Raw genomic sequence first — 22,948 nt, 5'->3', positions numbered from 1 at the left:
TATATGGCTTCTGAGAAAAATATATGGAGAAATTTAGATACCAGATAATGAAATTGACACGTCAGAAGAATTCCTTAATGGAAAGAATGAAGTTTCATGAGTAGGCCTAGAAATGACAACCCATACCAAGGAAGTCTGTTTATTTCAAGTGCGGGTACCGAGTTCCTCTTTTTAGTTTCCCAGTTGCAATGTATGGCTATGAAAGTTGGACCATAAGAAAGGCTGAGCACCAAAGAATTGAGGCCTTTGAACTATGGTGCTGGACAAGACTCCTGCAAGTCCCCTGGACTGCAAGGTGATCAACCTGGTCAGTCCTAGAGGACATTAACCCTGACTGCTCTTTAGAAGGCCAGATCCTGAAGTTGAAACTCAAATACTTTGGCCACCTAATGAGAAGGAAGGACTCACTGGAGAAGAGCCTAATGCTGGGAAAGGTTGAGGGCAATAGAAGAAGGGGATGACAGAGAATGAGGTGGCTGGATGGAGTCACTGAAGCAGTAGGCATAAGCTTATTTTATTTATTTATTTATTTAATTGATTTTATATACTGCCCTATTCCCGAAGGACTCAGGGCGGTTTACAGGGTGAGTTAAAACAATACAAATAATTACACTTTAAAATAGAATTAAATAAGACTAGCCCACAATTAAACAAATTAAAATTAAATTAAAATTAAATTAAAATTAAATTAAAATTAATTAAATTAAAATTAAATTAAAATTAAATTAAAATTAAATTAAAATTAAATTAAAATTAAATTAAAATTAAATTAAAATTAAATTAAAATTAAATTAAAATTAAATTAAAATTAAATTAAAACCCCCTCAGTCCAGGCCAGCAAGATCAAACAACCAAGTTTTAAGGTCCTGGCGAAACGAGCGAAGGTCTGGGGCAGTCCGAAGTTCTACCAGCAGTTCATTCCATAGGGCAGGCGCGCCCACAGAGAATGCCCTCCCCCTTGGAACCATCCGTCGGCATTCCCTAACCGGCGGAACCCTAAGGAGGCCCTCCCTGTGGGAGCGCACAGGACGCTGGGAGGCTGATGCTTAAATGGACTCCAGAATATGGTAGAGGACAGGAAGGCCTGGAGGAACATTGTCTATGGGGTCGCGATGGGTCGGACATGACTTCGCAACTAACAACAATAACTGGGACATATAACAAAAGAAGTATTAACTGAGGAAATCTTGTAGAATTGCTTATGGAAATTAAGCATATCAAATTGGATATTTTAGAAATGTGAACTTGAGGATCAGAATGGGCCTTATTAATGCTTAATTAAATGTGTGCTTGCTACAATGATAGAAGGTACTAAAAATTCTGTATCAAATACAAAATGTATTAAATGTTGATACAATCCATACAATAAGGTGCTGGTTTATAAAGTAGTCTCTACATGATAGAGATTATAGTTTGCATGTAATGGAATAAACAAGCTTGGCCTACAATAGGGCTTCAGCTGTACTAATGGCATATTGGCTCAAACTGGTTGATTATGTTCATTACCATTAGTAGAGAATACGGTACAAGAAATAGATATGACTAGAATAACCTTGACTATACAGTACATTCTCCATTTAACTAAAAATGTTATGTGAAAGCTTTAATTAAAGATCAAATGGCAGTGGAAGTCAGCATATATGATCCCAACAAATAATAACTATGGCATAGACATATTGTATGTCTATAAAACTGAGAGAAAGAGGGAAGGATGTAATTGATCTGAAAGAAGAAAGTTTGATTTTGTGGATCAGAGTTGATATATGCAGAGAAATGAAGCTATAGGCTTAATTAGGAATGAAAGAGCAAAAGTTTGTGTCAAAATGTAATTCATCTAGATTGTTGTATATATGAAAATATGAATCTATAGGCTGGTGACAATAAACAATAATAGTAGAAGAATCAAATATGGATTTTGGAAAAAACATGCAACATTCTAGATAAATAAAATGCAGAGGAAATTGGTGAGGAATAAATGGACAGTACAAGATAAGAAAGAGCAGAAAAAATTAGGGTTATTCAGGGACTCAAAAATAAATAATAGTGTCTATTTGGTAGTATGAGTTTTTAAAAAGATCAGTTTGTTTCATAAATGTGACCAGCATACATCTGAGTATACACTGTAGAGGAATGACTGTAAATCTAAAATTGTCAATGATGTGTTTGCGTATGATAAAAAATTGAGAGAGAGAAGGATATAAGAGGTTCTAAATATGGGATGAACCGTATTTTGACAATATCAAGAATAGATCATGGGACAAATGGGCATGGAAGAAAAAAAAGACATGAAACTAAAGTGAAAATAGAATGACTTAAGGAAAAGAAATATGTTATACACTTAATAGATCAGAAGAATGGAATGGAATAGAACAGAATAGGAAAATATGCATATAATAAGAGAATGATTGCTGCAAAAAATGAGGACAAAAGAAAAATACTGAATAATATGGAAAAAAAGATAGAGAAGGTACGTCTGTGGAATAAAAATTGGCGATAAAAAATGAGACGTACAGATGATAGCACTTCGTCAGCCCAAATAAGAAAGATGCAGAAGAGTCCATTATGAAAGTAAAAGTAGAAAGCGAAATATCTGAATTAATGTTAAATATTAGAAAAGCAAAAGTAGTGTTAACCAGAATGCTAAGTGAACTTATAGTTGATGGTGAAGAAGTGAAGATAGTAGATAGGTTTTTGTTTTGTTTTGTTTTCTGGGGCTCAAGAATACATTTAGATGTATAGTGCAGTGAAGAAGTAAAGAGCATATTAATCCTAGGGAGGAAGGCAATGACAAGGTTATGAAGGATAAGGCTGTTTGTATGACAAACAAGATCAGAATAGCTAAAGGGATGGTCTAATACACAGGTGTCAAACTCACCGCGTCACATGACGTGTCGCGATGTATCGTGACTTTTTTTGCATTGCCAGAGCTGGGTGGGTGCGACCTCCGCATCATGCAACCAGCTCATGGGCCGGCAGTTTGACACCCCTGGACTAATATAATGTATGACTTTGAAAGGTGAACAGTAAGAAACAGTAAGAAAAATCCTTTGGATTATGGATTTGGAGTACTTACTAAGAATACAATAGATTGTAAAAAGAATAAATCAACTCTTGAGAAAATATACCGATTGCTCCCTTGAGGCAATCATCAGCAAACAGAAAGTCATAAATGCTAGGCATGAGATATAGAGATGATGAATTAGCAAAAAAGGACCGTGTGTGGCAAAGTTGAGGTGAAAAGGGGAAGGAAAGAAACAGATAAAACAGATTATTATTTTTTCTTCTGTCCAAACAAGTATCTTGGAGGTTGCCTGGATAAGTTCCTGCAGTTTTCTTGACAAGATTTTTTAGAAGTGGTTTGCCATTGCCTCTTTCTAATCTAAGCTGAAAGTGCATAAGATCGCCGAGCTGGTTTTGTACCTAAGATGAAACTAGAACTCATACTTTCCCAGTTTCTAGTCTGATGCCTTAACTGCTACATCAGGCTGGATCTCCAAAGGGATATATGAGAAATGGGATGAACACATGACTGTAGAGAACATGTTCTTTATGAACACATGGAACTTCTTTCAAAGGACTTCAATCTTGTAAGTTTGAAAAAAATGCACTAAATTTACAGCAAAATTTCTGTACATACACTTGAGGCTTACATTTCTAAAACAGATTCTGCATTCACAGGCCAATTAAAACTATATATTTTAAAGTTTCCAAGAATTACTTTATTTCACTGTACTAAAAAAAAGAACAAAAAGACAAATAGGAGCAAGGAATTTAAGAATCAACCTTGAGAATCTCATTTTTTTTAAAAAAAAAAAAAACTAAAAGCCTAGAGGATTTGCATTCTTACTGATGCAATATTTTACATATTTCCTTGGTGGACATCATGTGCCAGCTTAATAGAAATATAAATTATGAAAAATAATGAACTTAATGTAAGATGTTAGTTTTGCACGAGTAATGGCTTGTTGAATCACTGACTTACCAATGTACTACCATTTTGCATATTGTGTAGGTCTCTATGAGAATGAGCACAAAAATCCAGGCAGGCAGTGACCCCTGAGAATGGACGACCTTCTTTTAAACCCAGACGACATTCAGGAGCTCTGTGTTCATATTCAATCTAGACACAGACATATTTATATTATTTAATTCACCAACATTTTAAAACTGCATGTTACCAAATAGCTCTTACAAATAGACTTTTTAAGCTCTGACGTTGCAGCACCGCAGGGCCATATCCCAGGTGGGAATGATACTGTAGTTTGAAATTTGCAGTGCTCATTGGTCTAAAATTATTAGCAGAGGATGATAGGCTGTAGTACACTTCTTAATTTCATCCATTAATTTTCTCTCCCTTTCATAATGACAGATACTTCTCATCAGCAGTGGTCATATACGCATTCCCCAAAAAAATCATAAAATGAGATATTGGAAGGAATTCCTCTTTTTGTTCTCAGCATTTCACAATAAAAAAATTCACATTACAAACAGGGAATTTTGGGAATTCCAGTTTCAACATATTTGCAAGAGTCAGAAATTAACTGTGGAGACAAACAATATGTTTAGTTTGTGGCCTTACCTATACTGTATATTCCTGAAAGACCCAATTTGAAGTGCCCTCAGCAACAGAAGCAGAACAATATGCATATTTCATCCATTCCTAACCACAGTGGTGCCAAAATGATTAAATATTGTTATATTATTAAGGAGAAGAGCTTGGATTATAATGTAGTGATGTATATTCTGTTTCTTGCCCTTTCCCCCTTGCAGAAATCTCCATTTCAAATTCTCCCTTCAGATCAGGACTGGAAGGTCTTCACACTTTGATTGTTATACACCAAGGAAGACCAATCTAATGTTCCTTTCTTTCTAATACAGTTCAAATGATAGCAAACCAATCATGCAGTGTTAACTTTATACTACGTGCTAAATCATAGAATCATAGGGTTGCAAGTATGGATATTTCCAATTTTAACATCCTGGAGGTTTGGGCTTATACATTAGCTAAGACAAATAATTTACTTAGTTTTGATATAAACCCAGTCCTTGTGACTTGAAAATAATGGTTTTATTATATGTACACCATGCAACTGTGCTGCTTTAACAAGCCATGGTTCATCAGTGTGAATTCCATCATAAAAGGTGAAAAGAAACATATTTTTAGTGCATTTTCAGAGACAACATAGTAGCAAGAAACAAAACCAATTAATTTTTGTTGATTTCTAATTCTTTCATATTAATGTCAAATAGTAAACATGTAGCCTCATAAATAAATTCTACCTTCTAAGTGCAGTTGTTTCTTGGGAGACTTACACATTGGCAAAATAAAGTGATGAATCTTAATATTGTTGCCAAACATTTCTGTTTCTCTTTACTCACCTGGTTGTTATATGCATCAGGTGCTAGTTTCTTGTAAGTGGGTGCCATCAGAGTTGACAAAGTTTGCAGATTGGATTCTAGCTTTTCTTCCTATTTTTTTTAAAAAAACTTCATTCATTAACAGCTTATTATTACTTTAGCTACAGGTAATAGCTTTATTTCTGAAAACACTTATGGTTATTTTATTGAGTGCATTGTGATTCAACAGATCATAAAACTATTTCCCAAGAAGAGCATGGGGCAAAATGATAGCCGTTTTCAAACATTTGAAGGACTTTGGTGTAGATAATGGGTTTTTCTTCTGTTGTTCTAAAAAGCAATAGAATCAGTGAACAGAAACTGCAGGAAAGTAGATTTTGGTTTAAAATTAGAAGAAATGTTTAGCAATATGACAGGTTGGCTTGGGAAATAATGGAATATCCACTAGTGGTATTTAAGCAAGGTATGTCAGGAATGAAAAATTGAAAATACCTGCATTGAAAGAGGGGTTGAATATGTTTATTTGAAGTCTAAATAATATGATTCCATATTAAACCAAACTGATCCAAACAATTTATTGTTTCAGTTCTTGGAATTCTTTATATAGAAGAGCAATGTTTAAAACTTACAAATTAAAACAAAAAAATACATAGCTGAAGCCTAATATCCAGACTAAAGAAAACAAAAATGGACTGTTGACATTGCCAGTCTTTTTGTACCAAATCTCATTACTATAACTGATGTCTTTCTCTTTCTCTGTCTCTGTCTCTCTATCAGGCTGACAGGAAAAATAATTGAAGGACAACCCTACCTCTTTTGGATCATCACCTAATAATTTAAATTTTCTTGGGATCTTGCTTCTGGCAAATTTGCAACCATTATAGTACATACTCCATGAACAACCAAAAGAAAAAGAAGCACCACAAGTCTCAGGATCTAGACCTTGGCACGCACAGGTTCGTCTAAGGAAGAAAAAAAAAGAAGGGTTATCAGTGTACTGCCAATATATTTTATTTTATTTTTATTTTAATCCCATTTATATCCCGCCCTTCTCCGAAGACTCAGGGCGGCTTACAATCTAAGCACAAATCAAATATATACCATAGCTATTTTAAAGCAGTTTCTTTACTGTTGAAATGTAGCTGTTTTAAATTAAATGAGAGCCAGTGTAGTATAGTGGTGAACAGGCTGTGCTAGGCATGCTGAGGCACAGATTCACCTCCACCTCAGTCATGGAAGCTATCTGGGTAACTCTGCACCATTCTTTTTGCCGAATGTTTGTACAGTATTATTGTTGTGGGAAAAATGGAAGGAAAGAGCACTATCAATGCCTGAAGTAAAAACAGGTTATACTTCTAAATCAGAGGTGGGGAACTATGGCTCCTTTATGACTTGTGGACTTCAACTACCAGAATTCCTGAGCTGAACATGGTTGGCTCAGGAATTCTGGGAATTGTAGTCCACAAGTCATAAAATGGCCATAGTTCTCCACCCCTGATCTAAATGAACCAATGAATGAATGATTTTATACATCATAACACACTTTAGTCTTTTACCAGCCAGAAGATCTCCTTGATCAAAGGATTTTTCAAGTAGCAGCAGAGCATTTATATTTATGGAAAGGCTAATCTATACCAGTTCCAATCTAATATATAAAAATCCCAACACCATCAGGCATTCCTATGAATCAGTTCATGTGATATTGTTATTATTAAAGGTAAAGGTAAAGGTTCCACTGCACATGCGTGCTAGTCGTTTCCAACTCTAGGGGCTGGTGCTCATCTCCGTTTCAAAGCTGAAGAGCCAGCGCTTGTCCGAGGACGTCTCCATGGTCATGTGGACAGCATGCCAAAGGCGCACGGAACGCTGTTACCTTCCCACTGTAGTGGTCCCTATTTTTCTACTTGCATTTTTACATGCTTTCGAACTGCTATGTTGGCAGAAGCTGGGACGAGTAACAGGCGCTCACTCTGTTACACGGCACTCGGGATTCGACCCGCCAAACTGCCAACCTTCTGATCAACAAGCTCAGCGTCCTAACCCACTGAGCCACCGCGTCCCTTTATTGTTATTATTACACCACAGCAATTTTGGAAATAAAATGGTTTACTACTACTACAAAGATGATGGTGGTGATGCCTTTGAGAATTCAGTACTGTGTCTCATTACGGGATAGATGGAAAGATAATCTGAATAAAAATGCTATTTAAATATATTAAAATTACGTCATTAAGCAGAATATACCTCTGAAAATATATTGAGGTTGATTTAGATGCAGCTTTACATGCAATATATTGAAGGCATTTCTATAAGAGAAAAAATAAACCCTGTAAATAATTAAAGAAAATATGGAGGGAAAAGAAACAGCAGGGATACAGATCTTCCACTGTGAAAGAACATTTAACTTCTTTCATCTAAACATTAAGAAAAGAGCTAGTAAGATTAGTATCTAAGTGTAGAATAAGGTCTATTTTCCCCTCACAAGAACTATGTGAGGTATTTTGTATATGTAGTAAGTATGACATTAGATTCCTGTCATGTACTGGGCATGCCTGTTGTCATTACACAGTCAAATTGGGTATAATCCAGTACACTGCTGTTGCGATAAAACAGAATAGGATTGATCATAAGATGAATGAAATATGAGTTTTTCAAATGAGACAGTTTTTCCATTCACTAAATAGTTGTAAACAAATTACAGTTTTTGTAAGGCTACAGGTAATCCTCAGCTTACGACTTTAATGAAGCCTGCCCACTATGGTTATAAGTCATGATGGTCATAAAGCAGTCATCACATGACTGATCCAATTTTATGATTCTTTTGGGCAACAATTGTTAAGTGAACCCATTGTTTGCCATGGAGTGTTTTTGCCGAAAACTGGAAGTAAATACTGTTTTTTGGCAAAAACATTGCTAATTGTGGTCATGTACTGTGAGACATTGCAAATGTCTATAAATGTGGGCCAATTGCCAAATGCCTGTCATGCAGTCACATGACTGCGGGGGTGGGTGGGGGTGAGTTAGCCATCAGAACTTTGGAACCAGGTTGTACATACATTTTGGAGGGTCTGTTGTAAATCTGAACAGTCACTAAGTGACCAGTTGTAAGTTGAGCACTACATATACTTACTTACACCGCTTTTACAGTGAAAGGAGGACCCAAATCTGTAACTAACTTGCCAATCTGGCCATGCTGTTTAGGAATATTAGGAGTTGCAGTCTGAACATATATATTGTAAGGTAGAATGGAGAAACTACATGTCTTATGATCTATGTCGTATATATCTAAACTATAGGAAAAAAATACTTTCTAGAGGGGAAGGAAGTACATACTTAACTTACTCTTCATTGAGTGCACAGCGCCGGTTTGTGAGTGTGCCATACTTCATTAAAGTGTCAGACAATTCAGAGTACAGCTTGTCTGCTAGGCTTTGAGGTATGCCTTCCCACACCAAGATAAGTACAACTATCACAGCTGTTTCACAGCTGTGGCCTGCACGTTCTCGCACTAAACAAAGAAGTTTTTCTTCGGTTCCACTTCGACGAATCACCTGAAAGTATACCAAAAATATTTTTTTCCTGTAAAAAATTATGGAATTTCAGGTCAGCAGGTCACATTCTGCTTTTGTGCAGTTTTTGGTAAACCAGATTTCTGTCTATCTTTTGCATACCACAGTTCTTTGGTTCAGGTTGCAGTATCTTTCCTTGTAAAAATTTTCAAAGCAGGATTGGATAAGAATCTGTCTACACCTTGAAAGAGCTACTATGAGCTAGGAAAGACAACAGACTAGATGGATTAATTGCCCGTCATTATATCTTCTACCCAATTATATATTAAAAGGTAAGAATGATAAAAATAGTAGCATCAGTTTATGAACTGTGGAACTGGGAACTTCATTCCAACTTTAGGTCTGTGAGCTGTGAGTTTCCAATTTTAATAACAGATTTGGAAAGGCAAGATAGAATAAATCTAGTGAAATTTAAAAAGATATAACATAGTGAGGTTGCAGGTCCACAGATTTTTAAAGGACATGTGCATAAGACATAATTTCATCCTGGTCTACACTTTCTGTAAAATTTCTAACATAGAACTGTAATTAATATGTCATATTTTATTTAAAATATATCTCCAGTTAACTTCCATGATTTTTTTAAAAATATAAATAAGATTTGGGTCAACATGCACTAATTATATCTATAGAGATGAACAATATCTTTTATAAGGTTGTGGAGATAATTCTTACCCATTTAGCTATAGGGCATCCTTGAGCACTTCTGCCTTCTTTCCCTGTGTAGACAATTTTTTCTATTCTTATGGCTTTGCCCTTTTGTCCATATCTTTTAAAAAAATCAAATCATGAAATGAGTAAATATAAAAACATGAATTTCATATAAATGTTAATGCAACCATGTAGGAACACTGGAAGGTTTTACCTTATGACCTAAAATCCTTTCTTGTATTGAGATCATCCGTAGCATTTTAATTAGTTTGGTCCAGATTTTAAGGAGGTAGCAAGTCCAAATCAAACCAGACCAAGCCAAGTCAAACCAAATCAAAATATTTCAAGTGTAATTTTAATGAGGAAAGTTAATTTTGCTTCATATATGTAACATGAAGAAATTTTGAGTTTTTACTAAATTTATATTTTTAAAAGAACAGTTACATTTTTGTTTGTTTGTTGAAGATCAATTGAGTTCATGTTTAATCAGGCAAATGCAGCTTCCCCAGATGTATGGAAAATTTTGTATTGCAAAGAAAAAAACAGCAAAGGATCCAGAATTCATTTGAGCTTAATACAACCTAGTAATTTTCCAGGTATGTAAAATTCAACTTCCAGAAATTTTATCAATGGCCACAGTGGCTGGTGAACTGGCAAATAGCTCATCACATATGGAGGGTACACAAGTTGGAAAAGGCTGTAATAGATGAGACAGGTTTTATACAAGCACTGTCATTGTTACTTGAACTTTGTATGGCAGATTACTACTGTGTAAAGTGTATGTTTGTGTATTTGTGTGTGTGTGTGTTATTGATTAATGAGTTTTCAATCTGGAGTTGAAATTTATATCTATGAACATTTAATTGATTAACCTCATTTCTTAATCAAAGTTAATAGAAAAACCACAGTTTGTATTTTGTTGTGATTCAACAGAGAGATTTCTTAAAGTGCCAATGCTATGCATTCAAGACTGACCACTGATTTCATTATCCAGCTGCTAGCCACCTTATTTGGCAGACCAATGAATGCTTGTTCATGTTAGCATTGGCTGGCATCTACCTGGAGAGCTGTCCAATATTGTGACTCACCACTGAACAGACTCTGCCCAGGATTGTTAACATTGGAATAGACAATCTAGCAATAATTATAATGGTTTGCAATGATGATGTTATTTATGTGCACAGACTGGAAGAAATTCTGACATGCAAAAGTCTGCATGTTAATCTACTGCATGCTTTTCTGATTCATTACCTTTCTTCCATTATTTCTCTAATAGCAGCAACATTAGGACCAGCTCCTAGGTGAGTATAGAAAGGGCCCTCATCTTTTTCAATTATCTGTTCTGTTTAGAACAAAAAAGAAATAAAAAGATTAATAGGTATGTTTTAAAAGTTTTATACCACACAGCTTTTGTATATCTAAATATTCAAGGTGAAGGGTGAGGACAAATAAAATATCTGTAAGGTTTAGTAATAGTTTCTGCTCTACAGCATGATGTTTCTTAACAACATATCTAAAGGAATCCAAACTGGGGAAGCCTAGCCTTTTTGAATAAACTATAAAGAATAGGCAGCATTTATAATATTTATTTTGTAAAGTATAGCAATCAAAACTTACCCACACAGCTACATGAAGGAAAATCATACTGAGTTTTGACAGGTGTATCCAGCAAGTTTTTTAAAGGTGTATCTAGTAATGTAGAAGGCGACTCTAAGAAATTATTCAGCGTGGTTCCAGCACTTCTTTTGGTTGGTGTTTTTTCATTAGAATGAATGGCTTGTTGATCTAAAGAGAGGACATGGCTGTTGAAATCTGCACCATTAGAATTCCTTGTCAGAATAGTAATGGGTCCTGCAGCCTCAATTTTCACATGTTTGGGTGATTTGATAGTAAGGGATTTGTGATCAAAAGGTGTTTTGACCGGAATCTGTTTCAACTGCTGCTCCATGGTTTCAATGATACTCTTTTGTTGCATGTTCTCACAACCAAAGTGCTGAACCTCTTGTTTAATTGTTTTCTTCCATGATTTGTTTTCCAACTGTCCAACCGGTAGAGGAAGGCAAGCATTCACCTTTGTGCCAGTTTCAGTTTTGATAGATTTGAAGCCCATAGCTTGACATGAGTCAGATTTATTTTGGTTAGCTTGTTTATTCAAAATATGCCATCTAATAGCAGCATGCTTTTGAAAATCTTTGTGAGATTGTGAGGGAAGATAGTGACCATGGCTCTGATCTATTGCATGGGATGCTGTTTGCTGATTGTAGGGCGAGTAATTTTGTTGAATCTGACTAGCTTGTGAGTTATTCACGTTGGTAGTCATGTTAGAATATTCTTGGGTTTGCTGGAAGGGTAGCTGTATAAATGAAGTTGGTGGAGATGGAGGTTTTTGTTCCTGAAAGCCCTGGGGCAGATCTTGTTTAGGAGTTACAGTATTTGGATAATATTGCATGTGCTGCAAGTTGCAAGATATATTTTGAATTAAGGGATCTTCCTTTTTCTCAGAAACCAAGTGGATGTTGTTTGCACAGGAATGTTTCATTACATTATTTGTCTGATTATAATGGGAGTTTTTGTTGGCTGTATTTGAAATATGGTCCACTCTGGTCTGGGGAATTTGTACTGGGAAGTCAACCGATTTGAAGTAATTACTTGCTACTTCAAAACACTCTTCTAATTTAAGCTGATTTAAGGATGTTCTTTCCTCTTGCTGTTCTTGGCTGTTGCTTGACTGGGGAAAGATTTGGGACAATTTTGTGGTTTTTACTTGTGGGGAGTTCATTGTTACTTGTGAATTCTGTGGTGGTTGTATTGGCTGAGTCTGGAGTATTGGGGGCAAAATTTGTGAATGTATGAATTGGTCATCCTCAAATGGAAGATCTAAATGCTGAGGCTTTAACTGTGCCTCCAAAGTCTGTTCAAGGTGGAGTTCAGATTGTGATTGAAGGTGAAAGTGAGTTGAATTTTGTTGCTGATTATTCATCTTTTTGGATTGTGATGAGTGCTTTTCAAATGGAATTTGCAAATCAGGAGTAAAGTGATGAGGCAGTTGTGTTGCCTCCCTTTTGAATAGTGCTGGTATTTGCTCACTGTCTGTAATGTTCTGGTAGCAAGATTGCCCTGCGACTCCTTTTGATTCATTGGAACCTCGAATATATTGTTTTGGATGTGTCGGCTCAGATGAATTTGCTTGGGGTTGAAGCATGGTCCTCAAAAGTGTTTCATTTGATTTTGGAGAAGAATCACTGGGGTGAAAGGGAGAGGAAGTCATTCTCATCCAAGAAGCTTGTGAGTGGGTTTGTGACTGCTCTAAGTGATTTTTCACCAGACTTTTTTCATTATCAAGAGTAGTCTGCTGATTAACCTGACTCAAGAGATGTGGAAAATGTTGCAATTCTTTACTGGTTCCTAATCTTTGTGGATCCTGAATTTTAGACTCCGGTTTGGATTTAATTTCACTAGGATCTTGCTGCTTCATACCCAATGTCACTGTACTGAGATCCACATCTGTTTCACTCCCAGTTGCTTGTGAAACCTGAATTTTGTATTGATGATCCCGTTGAGAACTAAGAGTTTGTTGGCAAAAGCCAGAAATTGTTTTCGCATGTTCTCTCTGATGATGTGCTGGCCCTCTGTTATTTTCTTCTGTCAAATTGAAAATATTACTAGGATCTTCTGATGCCTCAATGGAGAGCACACTTCTTATTTCCTGCCCAGGAGAAGGTAGTGCAATAGGGGGTAGATTAAAAGAATCATTCCTGAACACGGGATCTTGTTGGAAGGAAGCACCAGTTTCTTCTCTTGGTTGTGACAAAATCTCTGAGCTACTATGAGTCTTCATATTGTTGTTAGGATTGAGTGAGAAATCCTGACTGGGAACCTGCCCTGTGTTTTCTGAAACTTCACGGTTGTTTGTAGGTGACTGGTAGGTATTTTCTGACTTTTGCTGCTCTGAGTTCATTACTTCTGAATGATGAAAATTGGAGCTTGCTTGTAAAATTGATCTTTTACTAGAGTTTTCTATATTTTGGACTTCAGTAACTACAGAAGCCAGTACCTGAGGCAGCTCAGAGTTTGAGGTTTGAGCGGAACTTATCTGCCCTGAGGTATGCAGTAAATGTGATGTGCCACAGGTCAACACATTAATAGCCCGAGTGTTTATGGCATTTGTAAAAGATGTAGTTGTCTGCGTTCCACTGAAAACATGTTCTGGATTATACTGAGACAATGTTTTTTCCAGGAATTCACCACGCATGTCTCCCATGGAAGAGGCAGAAACTATAGCACCATTAGGCATTGTAGCTGCTTTGTTCTTATATGCCATGTCAATGTCCCTGTTGTGGCAGTTACTATTTTCACCCCCTTGTTCATTCTGAATCTGGGGAGCTGGAGAAGATTCTGAAGCACCAGAGTTGCATCTTAAAGACTGTATAAGAACTGAAGTTGTATTTTGTTCTGTTCCAGAATCCACAACATTCTTCTCATTGCATGAATTAGAAGCACCTGTTTGGTTGCTGACAGCGAATGAGCTACCTTGCCCTCTTTTTGCTTCTTCATCTTGTTTAAGCTTCTTGTTCTGGTGAAGTCCGTACAAAGAAGGATCACTAAAAGTGCGTTTTATCCCACCATTTTGCAAATACCCGCTGCAATGTTTCTTTTGCTGAAGAAGGTCAGGACTTATTCGACTACTCTCATTCCTTTTTGCAGGATGCTGCATTCCATAACTGGCCTTCCCATGCAGCCACATATGGTTGCCATTCAGTTCATTGTAGATCTTTTCTGCTGATGTGTTTCCATTATACAGCTTCACTGACAAAGGCTCTGCTTGGCAAACATGAGAAGAATGTGGAATTGAAAAAGGATTTAAACTATTGCCATCATCATGATTAGTTCTATCCTGTTCCATCTGGCTTACTGTAGGGCCATCCACAAGGTTATCCTCTTACTGGATCTGAAAATAAATGGGAGGGAGGGAGGGAGAGAGAGAGAAAGCCATGTTTACTTGGTTATCATAATATTACTTTAATCACATCCATAGAGTATGCAAACATGCCCCCAAATAGCTATCTATTGTACATTTGAGTTTCAAGGCTCTCTGCTTTGTATATCAGAAATTGTTTCACAGATTACAGTAGAGTGATAGGTAACTCATGAACCCTGGAGATTCCCATGATTATTCCTCTGCAATTTGACAATATGCTTTGAAGAGACTTTTTATCATTTATGGTGAACCTGTGATAAGGCAAAGAAATATTGGAGCAGGATTCATATATTAATGCAAAAAATTCTTAAAGTGAACATAAAGATTAAACCAGAAATTTTCCTTCTGGATCTAATGGAAAGAGAACTGTGGAAAAAAATTGGAACTCTTGATTTTATATATGGTGACGGCAGCAGGATTGCTCTGTGCACAAAAGTGGGAAGATGCCTCGATTTTTACCATGGACGAATGGTTACAAAAGTTGGTGGAATTAGCAGAGATGGCCAGATTGACTGTGCTGATAAAAGAAAAGAACATAAGTAGTTTTGTTTCTACTTGGAAACTGCTTCTGGACTTTGTGCTTGAGGTAGGAAAAAAATGATATTATGATTTTGGGTTTTACTGATTAGACTGATTTGCCAATACAGAAATGGCTAGTGCTTACTACTATAGAAATGTAAAATGTTGAGATTTGATTTTAATGTCTGATTTTACTGCAACACAAAGAGTTGGAAGTCAATGCCTATTGTTTCTTCCCCTCTCCTTTTTCACACCTTTTTTCCCCTTTCCCTACCGTTGTCCCCTACTATTTGCTTTTGTATTTTCACATTTTATGTTATAAATGAATAAAACTAATATAAAAAGACAATATGCTTTTCTAATGTTATATGAATAAATAACAAGAAAAAATGAGACTACTTTTTTAAGTCAATGTTTTGATTTTATAATCTATCCACACACTCATCTGAGGAAATTGCATCCATATGTTTAAATGTATGGCACAAGACACAGAAAGCTTTTGTGTATATGGTAGATTTCTCCTCCATAGGTAAAAAGTTATATAACTCTTATTTTCCACTATGGATATCACAGAAAAATGAATTAAAAGGCTATTATTGGCTTTTGAACCATAACATACTAGTGAAATCTTGAAGTTATGTTTATAAAGAAGAGTGGATGATAATTTATCAATAATAAATAAAATAAATGTAGCTAGAATTCCCTGTATATTTAACATGCACTCACCAAGGGTTTTTTGTAATAAGATTTTATTGAGTTTCATTATAATATAAAAATATAGAACAAATGAAAGTTAGAATAGAAAAAAGAAATGGGGAAAGAGAAAAAAGATAAAAACTTCAGGGTTTTTTGGGTGCAGTAGATTACAAAATAATACAACATCAATCCTTTTGTCTTACATTTCACAAGATTCCAAGCCATTTCTATAATTACAAAATCATTCTAGTCATCGAAACTTAAAATGAAAATGTTTCATTTTTTCATTTTTTAGCAAAAAGTCTATTTGTTTCCAAAGAGAAACAAGGCCAGATAATTTTTTAAATTAAAACAGTCAATTTTGCCCCTCTGCTGACTCTATCACTTTTACCATCCACTCTTTCACTGTGGAAATTATGATGTCTTTCACACACCTACATTTTAAAATACTTATACAATGTATAGAGTACTTACTAGATCTTTTTTTAACAATGCTACAAAATCTCTAGTTTAGGTCTCCATATTCAAACAATATTTCTGAACAATCCAAGTATAGGATTTGGTGCGAGGAAGAGTAATTCTTGAGATAAGAGATTACTTCTGAGAAAGAAATACGATCTTTCTCAGTATTGAAATTAATACATAATACTTTAAAATTACTTAAAACATGATTAAATAAAAATCCTTGCTTTTCTAACCAAGAAGAATCATCAAAGAATAGTTCCTCTCAAATAGGTTTCCCAACATGATCAATAAATATGACTCGTTTTTCTTCTGAGTTTTCAGAAGAAGAACCTGCATCTATTACATTTCAGATGGGCAACGTAACAGCAAAAAGGCAGATGTATATTCCACAAGATCAGATCAGACTGAAGATAATCTTCATGAGAAGGTTCTGAATTTGACAAGGTAGGACCAATCAGGACCTTGGACAGAGTACTGTAGAAAAACTAGCAGGAAAGTACAAAGGTCTTCTGCATTTCACAAACTTGTTGGGCTTCACTCAGTTGTGGTTCTAGTAACCAAGAGTGGCAGCTGTGTTCTGTATCCATGGGCTCCTAAAGTTTAAGAGAAATGAACTTTACCAATCCAAGAAATATGATTTGGCAACATCTTCTGATCAAAAAAGATCTTAATGTGGAGAATGGGCAAGGCATAGAAATCCCCTGCCATGCAATTTGAAATAAAGAATGTTTGATATGGACTGAAGATCAGAATCAGAATAGAACTGGAAGGGACCTTGGAGGTCTTTTAGTCCAGCCCCCTACTCAAGCAGTAGAACCTATATCATTTCAGACAAACGACTGTCCAGTCTCTTCTTAAAAAACCCCAGTGATGAAGGACCCACAACTTTTGATGCCAAGCTGTTCCACTGGTAATTGTCCTCACTGTTAAGAAATTTTTCTTTAATTCCAGGTTGCTTCTCTCCTTGATTAGTTTCCATCCATTGTTTCTTGTCAGCCCCGGTGCTTTGGAAAATAAATTGAGCCCCTCCTCTTTGTGGCAGCCCCTCAAATACTGGAATACTGTTATAATGTCCCCACTAGTCCTTCTTTTTTCTAGACTAGCCATACCCAAATCCTGAAACCATTCTTCATATATTTTAGTCTCCATGCCTTTAATCATCTTAGTTGCTCTTCTTTGTACTTTTTCCAAAGTCTCAACGTCTTTTTTGTAATGTGGTGACCAAAGCTGAATGCAGTATTCCAGGTGTGGCCTTACTAAGGATTTATAAAGCAATACTAATACTTCACACGATTTTGATTCTATGCCTCTGTTCATACAACCAAGGATTGTATTAGCTTTTTTGGCTGCTGCCGCACACTGCTGATCACCCACTAGGACTCCAAGTTCTCTCTCACAGTTACGGTTTTTGAGTCAGGTTTCACCTAATCTGTACCTATACCTTTAGTTTTTCTGCCCAGCTGTAAAACCTTGCTTTTCTCCACATTAAATTTCATGTTGTTGGATAGGGCCCATTGTTCAGGTCTGTCAAGATCTTTTTGACTTTGGGCAGTTATTCCTCCTCGTTGGTCCCCATTATCTTGAAGGATGTGGTTGTAGAGCTTTTTCTAGAAATGAAAATCCTAGATCTTCCTTAAAAAGTTCTTTTCCTCTCCCATATTCCTTATCCCCTCAACCAAAATACATGAGTAAGAAAGAAGTGAACCACTTATATCTTGATCCATTTCAGTTTGATTATTTTTTTCTGGCTCAGTGTGTTTATGTTTCTCATAGTTGACGGGAAGAGCTTACAGAAGTAGGCAATTCACTCACTGAGTAATTAACAAGTGGATGGGGTTTTACTTTTCTGCCAAAGTCTTAGTCCCAATCAGCAGTCTTTGGAAAGAAGACAGTTGTGAGCAGATAGAAACAGAACTATTTAGTGGCTTGAGGACAGCACAAAAGAAAAATAAAGATGAGTTTAGTGATAGGGGGAATAAACCAAGGCACCAAAAATAGGAGCATTTAAGACAAAAGAAAACCAAGTTATGAATAATAATTGCTATTATTCCCAGGAGAGAATGTTTTCCAGTTTTTACATGACCAGTAGTTCTCAACCTTGACAGCTTTCTTATCTTTGGACTTCAACTCCCAGAATTCTGAACAATGGCTGTTCAGAGAATTCTGGGAGTCAAAGTACACAGATATGGAAGGTGCAAAACAGCGACCTAGAATATGCAAATTATAACCACTGTATTTAACTTCATTGACTTTCAACTTTATAACTAAGCATATCTTTTTAGACTAATGTCTTTATGAAATACAAATCATCAAAAAAAATCATTGGCATAAATGGAAGCACTTCTAATTGATAGGGAATTGCCTTCACTTTTAAGAATAGTTTGATTACATTTCCTGTATTAAAAGTTGCAAGGTGTATTTTGAAAACATTCACTTACTTTTCTTTTTATTCATGTAACTTTTCATTAATTTACATTTGATTCTTGTTTGCATGATAAACTTACATTTGGGAGTAATCCCATTCTGAAAATTTTCTTTGTGGTGAACAAGAGGACTAATGCGTTGGATCAGCTTACTGCTAATCAAATTTTTAAACCATCTGAATTACTGCAAAAGGCATATGGACTGCAAAATAGCAATATACTTGATTTGTACTTTAAATAAAAATAAAATTGTGTTAAGATAAATATTACTTTGAATATTACTTTTTCATTTTCTGTATATTGAATCAAGATAAATAGATAGAATGATGAAGAGATAGCATCTCTGTGCTAAATTAAAGGACTTGTTTATGAACAAGAATATAAATATAGGGGGTATAATAGAAACATGATGGAACTGAGATAATGAATAGAATACAGTCACTCTTGGATACAAATTATATGAGAACTACAAACTACAGTAGGGTTTCATTCTTTATATCAAGGAGGGCATAAATTCTAGCAAACTTTGGAAGAACAGATTATTCCATAGAATTACCATGGGTAGCAATATTGTACACAAATGTAAATTACAGCTTGGGAACATAGGACATTCTTAAATCAGTGAAAGAAATCAGAGGGGCATATTGTACTAAAATGGGCCTTACTCTGACCTAGCATGCTTTGATTATTTTAAAATTTAATTAGTTGATTTTGTTTACTAAACTTGAGTATGTTTATAAAAAAACATTATTTATGGATTTCCCAAGTCTACCAATAGAGGTGAACTAAAGTTCTGGGAGCTGCTGATGACCCGTAGATGTTTGATAGGAACCTTGAACCTGGGGGAGGGAGCATGTGGGTTGATTTGATAGGGAGGGGAGAGAATGTGAATTGGACAGGCACTAACATTTTGGTAGTGATGGCAGAGGGAGATATTGTTTGAAAGGTAATTTTAATATATTAGACACCTACTACTTTCTAGCCCCCTGGGTTTTGCCCCAATGCCTGGCCAGTGAATCCACAGTAGGTCCCGAGCTCAGATTCCTGTTGTTTAATCCCAGGTCAGCTTACAATAAGGCTCTTCTTATCCAGAAACGTATTATGAATGAGAGAATTGAGCGGGTGTACATTTATCCTTGAGTCTTAAAGCAGCAGTGGTCTATCCCTCTTCAATAAGTCACTACTAGTCCTAACAGTGTTGAAATATTTCTGATCCAATTCCAGCCTTTGCTCCTTGGAGATAATTCCCTGCTTTCCACAATTAATCCGTTTAAACACATTACATCTCAAAGGTTTATATATAATGAAGATCAAGTTACTTTAATAAAAAGTCAAATAATATTACAGGGTAGTCCTTGACTTACAACCACAATTAAGCCCAAAATCAAGCTAAGCGAGACATTGGTTAAGTGAGACTTGTCCCTTTTTACGACCTTTCTTGCCACAGTTAGTAAGTGAGCCACTGTAGTTGCTAAGTTACTAACATGATTGTTTAAGTGAATCTGGCTTCTCCAATGACTTTGCTTGTCACAAGGTTGCAAAATATGATCACTGCAATCGTCATAAATGTGAGTCATTTGCCAAGCATCTGAATTTTGATCGTACAAACATGAGGATGCTGCAATGGTCATAAGTGTGAGAAACGGTCATAAGTCACTTTTTCAGTGCTGCTGTAACTTTGAAGGGTCACTAAATGAACTGTTGTAAGTTGAGAACAACTGAACTAATAAAATATTTCAATTTTAATTTACCTTAATAAACATTTTAGCACTTGGTTTTGAATAAAAGTAGAGTTTAATACCTCTTTTTCCTTTAGGAATATTCTGAAACTACTGCAAATAAAGTGTTAAGGAGGGGAACTGGCTAGGATGAATTTTAAAAGGAAAAAATAAATCCCTACCTCTTGTCTTTTTATTTTTCTTTCAGTATTTGATTAGCTTTGCACAACTATGGTATACATTCCTATAAAATAACTGCTTAGCAAGAAGAGAATTAGGTGGGAGAAAGCCCCATTAACTACACTCAAAAGAAATAATAGCATTGGCCGAGGGCCAAAACGAAAAATGGGCAACAATCAGGAAGAAAAAAAAATCCTATTTAATTCCCCTTCCTCCATAAACATGGTAATATACATTTATCTGTACAAATCAGGGAACAGTAAATGATAGAGTGGAAGGCAGTGCTGCATAATGAGGCCACAAATAATCCATATTGCATTGTGGTGTGTTTTTTTTTAAAAATGAGTAAATTGTATCTTTTCTAAGCAAGCTGTCTACTATTGCAGTTTAGTTTTCACTCTGTTCGGTAATTGTACTTGAGCTGAGACACTTAGCCACTTTATTATGTTTTTTTTCCCCCACCAGCCATTATGTATTAGAAATTCAGGGCACATCAGTAGCATCTGCGAAACTATTATTGCATCTAGGACCAACTCTGCAGTCTAATCCATCATAATTATGACTGGCCTCCTTGAAGATGTCATGATGCATGACTTACAGCAGCACATTAGTATGCAAATGACTGAGAATCTTATTTGTCCAATATGCATTTTAAGAATTCTACTCCCGTCAATGGATGCTTTGAGACATGAGGAAATGCTGGTATAATATTTTTCATACAAACTGTAAATACCAAGAGAGGCACATATTTCTGCAGCTTTGCAAAAGAATCTTTTCATCCATCTTCCTTCACTCTTAAAAATGTACTTTTACACCTTATAACAGGTAATACATTAGCAAATATGCCAAGACCTCCTTCAAACAGGTGAGCCATAAATTGTGATTATCATTGCTTCATCTGACTTCCAGAAAAGTTTTTCTTTGACGGGTCACCATTTTTTTCTGAGACAGTGAATAAAAAGGACAACATATTATGTTAATAAATACTATCTGACAAGACCCCATCAGTTGCGGCCCTATCTAGACCGGGATGCCTTACGTACGGTCACTCACGCGCTTGTGACCTCTCATCTTGACTACTGCAACGCTCTCTACATGGGGCTACCCTTGAAAACCACTCGGAGGCTCCAACTGGTACAGAATGCAGCCGCGAGAGTTGTGTTGGGAGTTTCCCGACACTCCCATGTCACACCTCTGCTCCGCGAGCTGCATTGGCTTCCAGTTGTCTTCCGGGTGAGATTCAAGGTGTTAGTAATGACCTACAAAGCCCTACATGGCATGGGTCCGGAATACCTTGGGGAGCACCTGCGGCCGGCGTCAACTTCCCTCCACCCAGTACGCTCCCACAGAGAGGGCCTCCTCAGGGTGCCACCGGTCAAAGAATGCCGATTGGTGGCCCCCAGGGGGAGGGCGTTCTCTGTGGGCGCGCCGGATTTATGGAACCATCTTCTGGTCGAGCTCCGGATGGCGCCTGATCTCCGCTCCTTCCGGCGCGATCTTAAAACCTACCTCTTTGAACAAGCTGGCCTGGCCTGATGGGATGGGGTCGGGTTTTATAAATTGATCTTAACCTTTTAATCTGTATTAATTTATTATGGACATTGCTGTTTAATTACTTTTTAATTTTTGTACCTTGTTTTTATTATGTATTGCCCTGTTCACCGCCCTGAGTCCTTCGGGAGAAGGGCGGTATACAAATTAAATAAATAAATAAATAAATAAATAAATAAATAAATAAATAAATAAATAAATAAATAAATAATATTAGCTAGACTGAGGGTTTAGAAATAGGGAAGTTTACTATTTATTTTCTCTGCTCTAAAACCAAATTACATGGTAGATACAATCATATCAATTTTTGTATTTATTGGTGGGTTTTTTGCTTGTTTGCTGTATTTTTAAATAGTTATATTGACATTAGGTTAGGGCAGGGGTAGGCAACCTCGGCTCTTTTATGACTCATGGACTTCAACTCCCAGAATTCCTGAGCCAGCTATGCCTACCCCTGGGTTAGGGTGATGAGGAAAGTTTAAACTTTTCTGACCAAGTCTTATCACTGAAGTAGAGTTGCACATGATTGCTAATTGGACCCTCTTTGCTTTTAAACTGCCAGAGGCTGCTGGGAAAAGCTACAATGCTGTGAGTTAAGGTGGGTGAGGAGCATAGTAGTGGCCCGCGTGCCATTAGGCATGTGAATCACATAACTAAAAATCAAAAATAGTGGTGGTACATTCAGGGCAAGTGCATCTGAGATTCCTTTCATCTCAGTATGTCTGGCTTAGTTCAGTGCAACACTTGTTTTGCAGCTGTCTTTCGCAGCACTCTTTTCAAACTGGGAAAATGTCCTATCTGTACACAAGTCACTAGTCTACAAGGACAGATTTATATATC

General features: G+C 36.3%; 1 protein-coding gene across 1 annotated transcript in view; it reads right to left on the bottom strand.

The window, feature by feature from the left end:
- TET2 (tet methylcytosine dioxygenase 2) overlaps window positions 1–22,948 on the bottom strand; it is a 90,283-nt gene that overhangs the window by 13,380 nt on the left and 53,955 nt on the right. Inside the window, exons 2-8 of the mRNA XM_081332879.1 lie at window positions 11,196–14,526; window positions 10,830–10,920; window positions 9,603–9,696; window positions 8,701–8,909; window positions 6,170–6,320; window positions 5,380–5,469; window positions 3,983–4,120 (exon numbers count right to left, since the gene is read on the bottom strand). Coding sequence (XP_081189005.1) covers window positions 3,983–4,120; window positions 5,380–5,469; window positions 6,170–6,320; window positions 8,701–8,909; window positions 9,603–9,696; window positions 10,830–10,920; window positions 11,196–14,481 — 4,059 coding nt within the window. The 5' untranslated portion in view covers window positions 14,482–14,526. The remainder of the gene's footprint in view (window positions 1–3,982; window positions 4,121–5,379; window positions 5,470–6,169; window positions 6,321–8,700; window positions 8,910–9,602; window positions 9,697–10,829; window positions 10,921–11,195; window positions 14,527–22,948) is intronic.

This window comes from Vipera berus (genome assembly GCF_964194415.1).
Source record: "Vipera berus genome assembly, chromosome: 7".
Classification (NCBI taxonomy): Eukaryota; Metazoa; Chordata; class Lepidosauria; order Squamata; family Viperidae; genus Vipera; species Vipera berus.
Note: the sequence above shows the minus strand (reverse complement) of the source record. Positions and strands in the feature narration are given on the sequence as shown.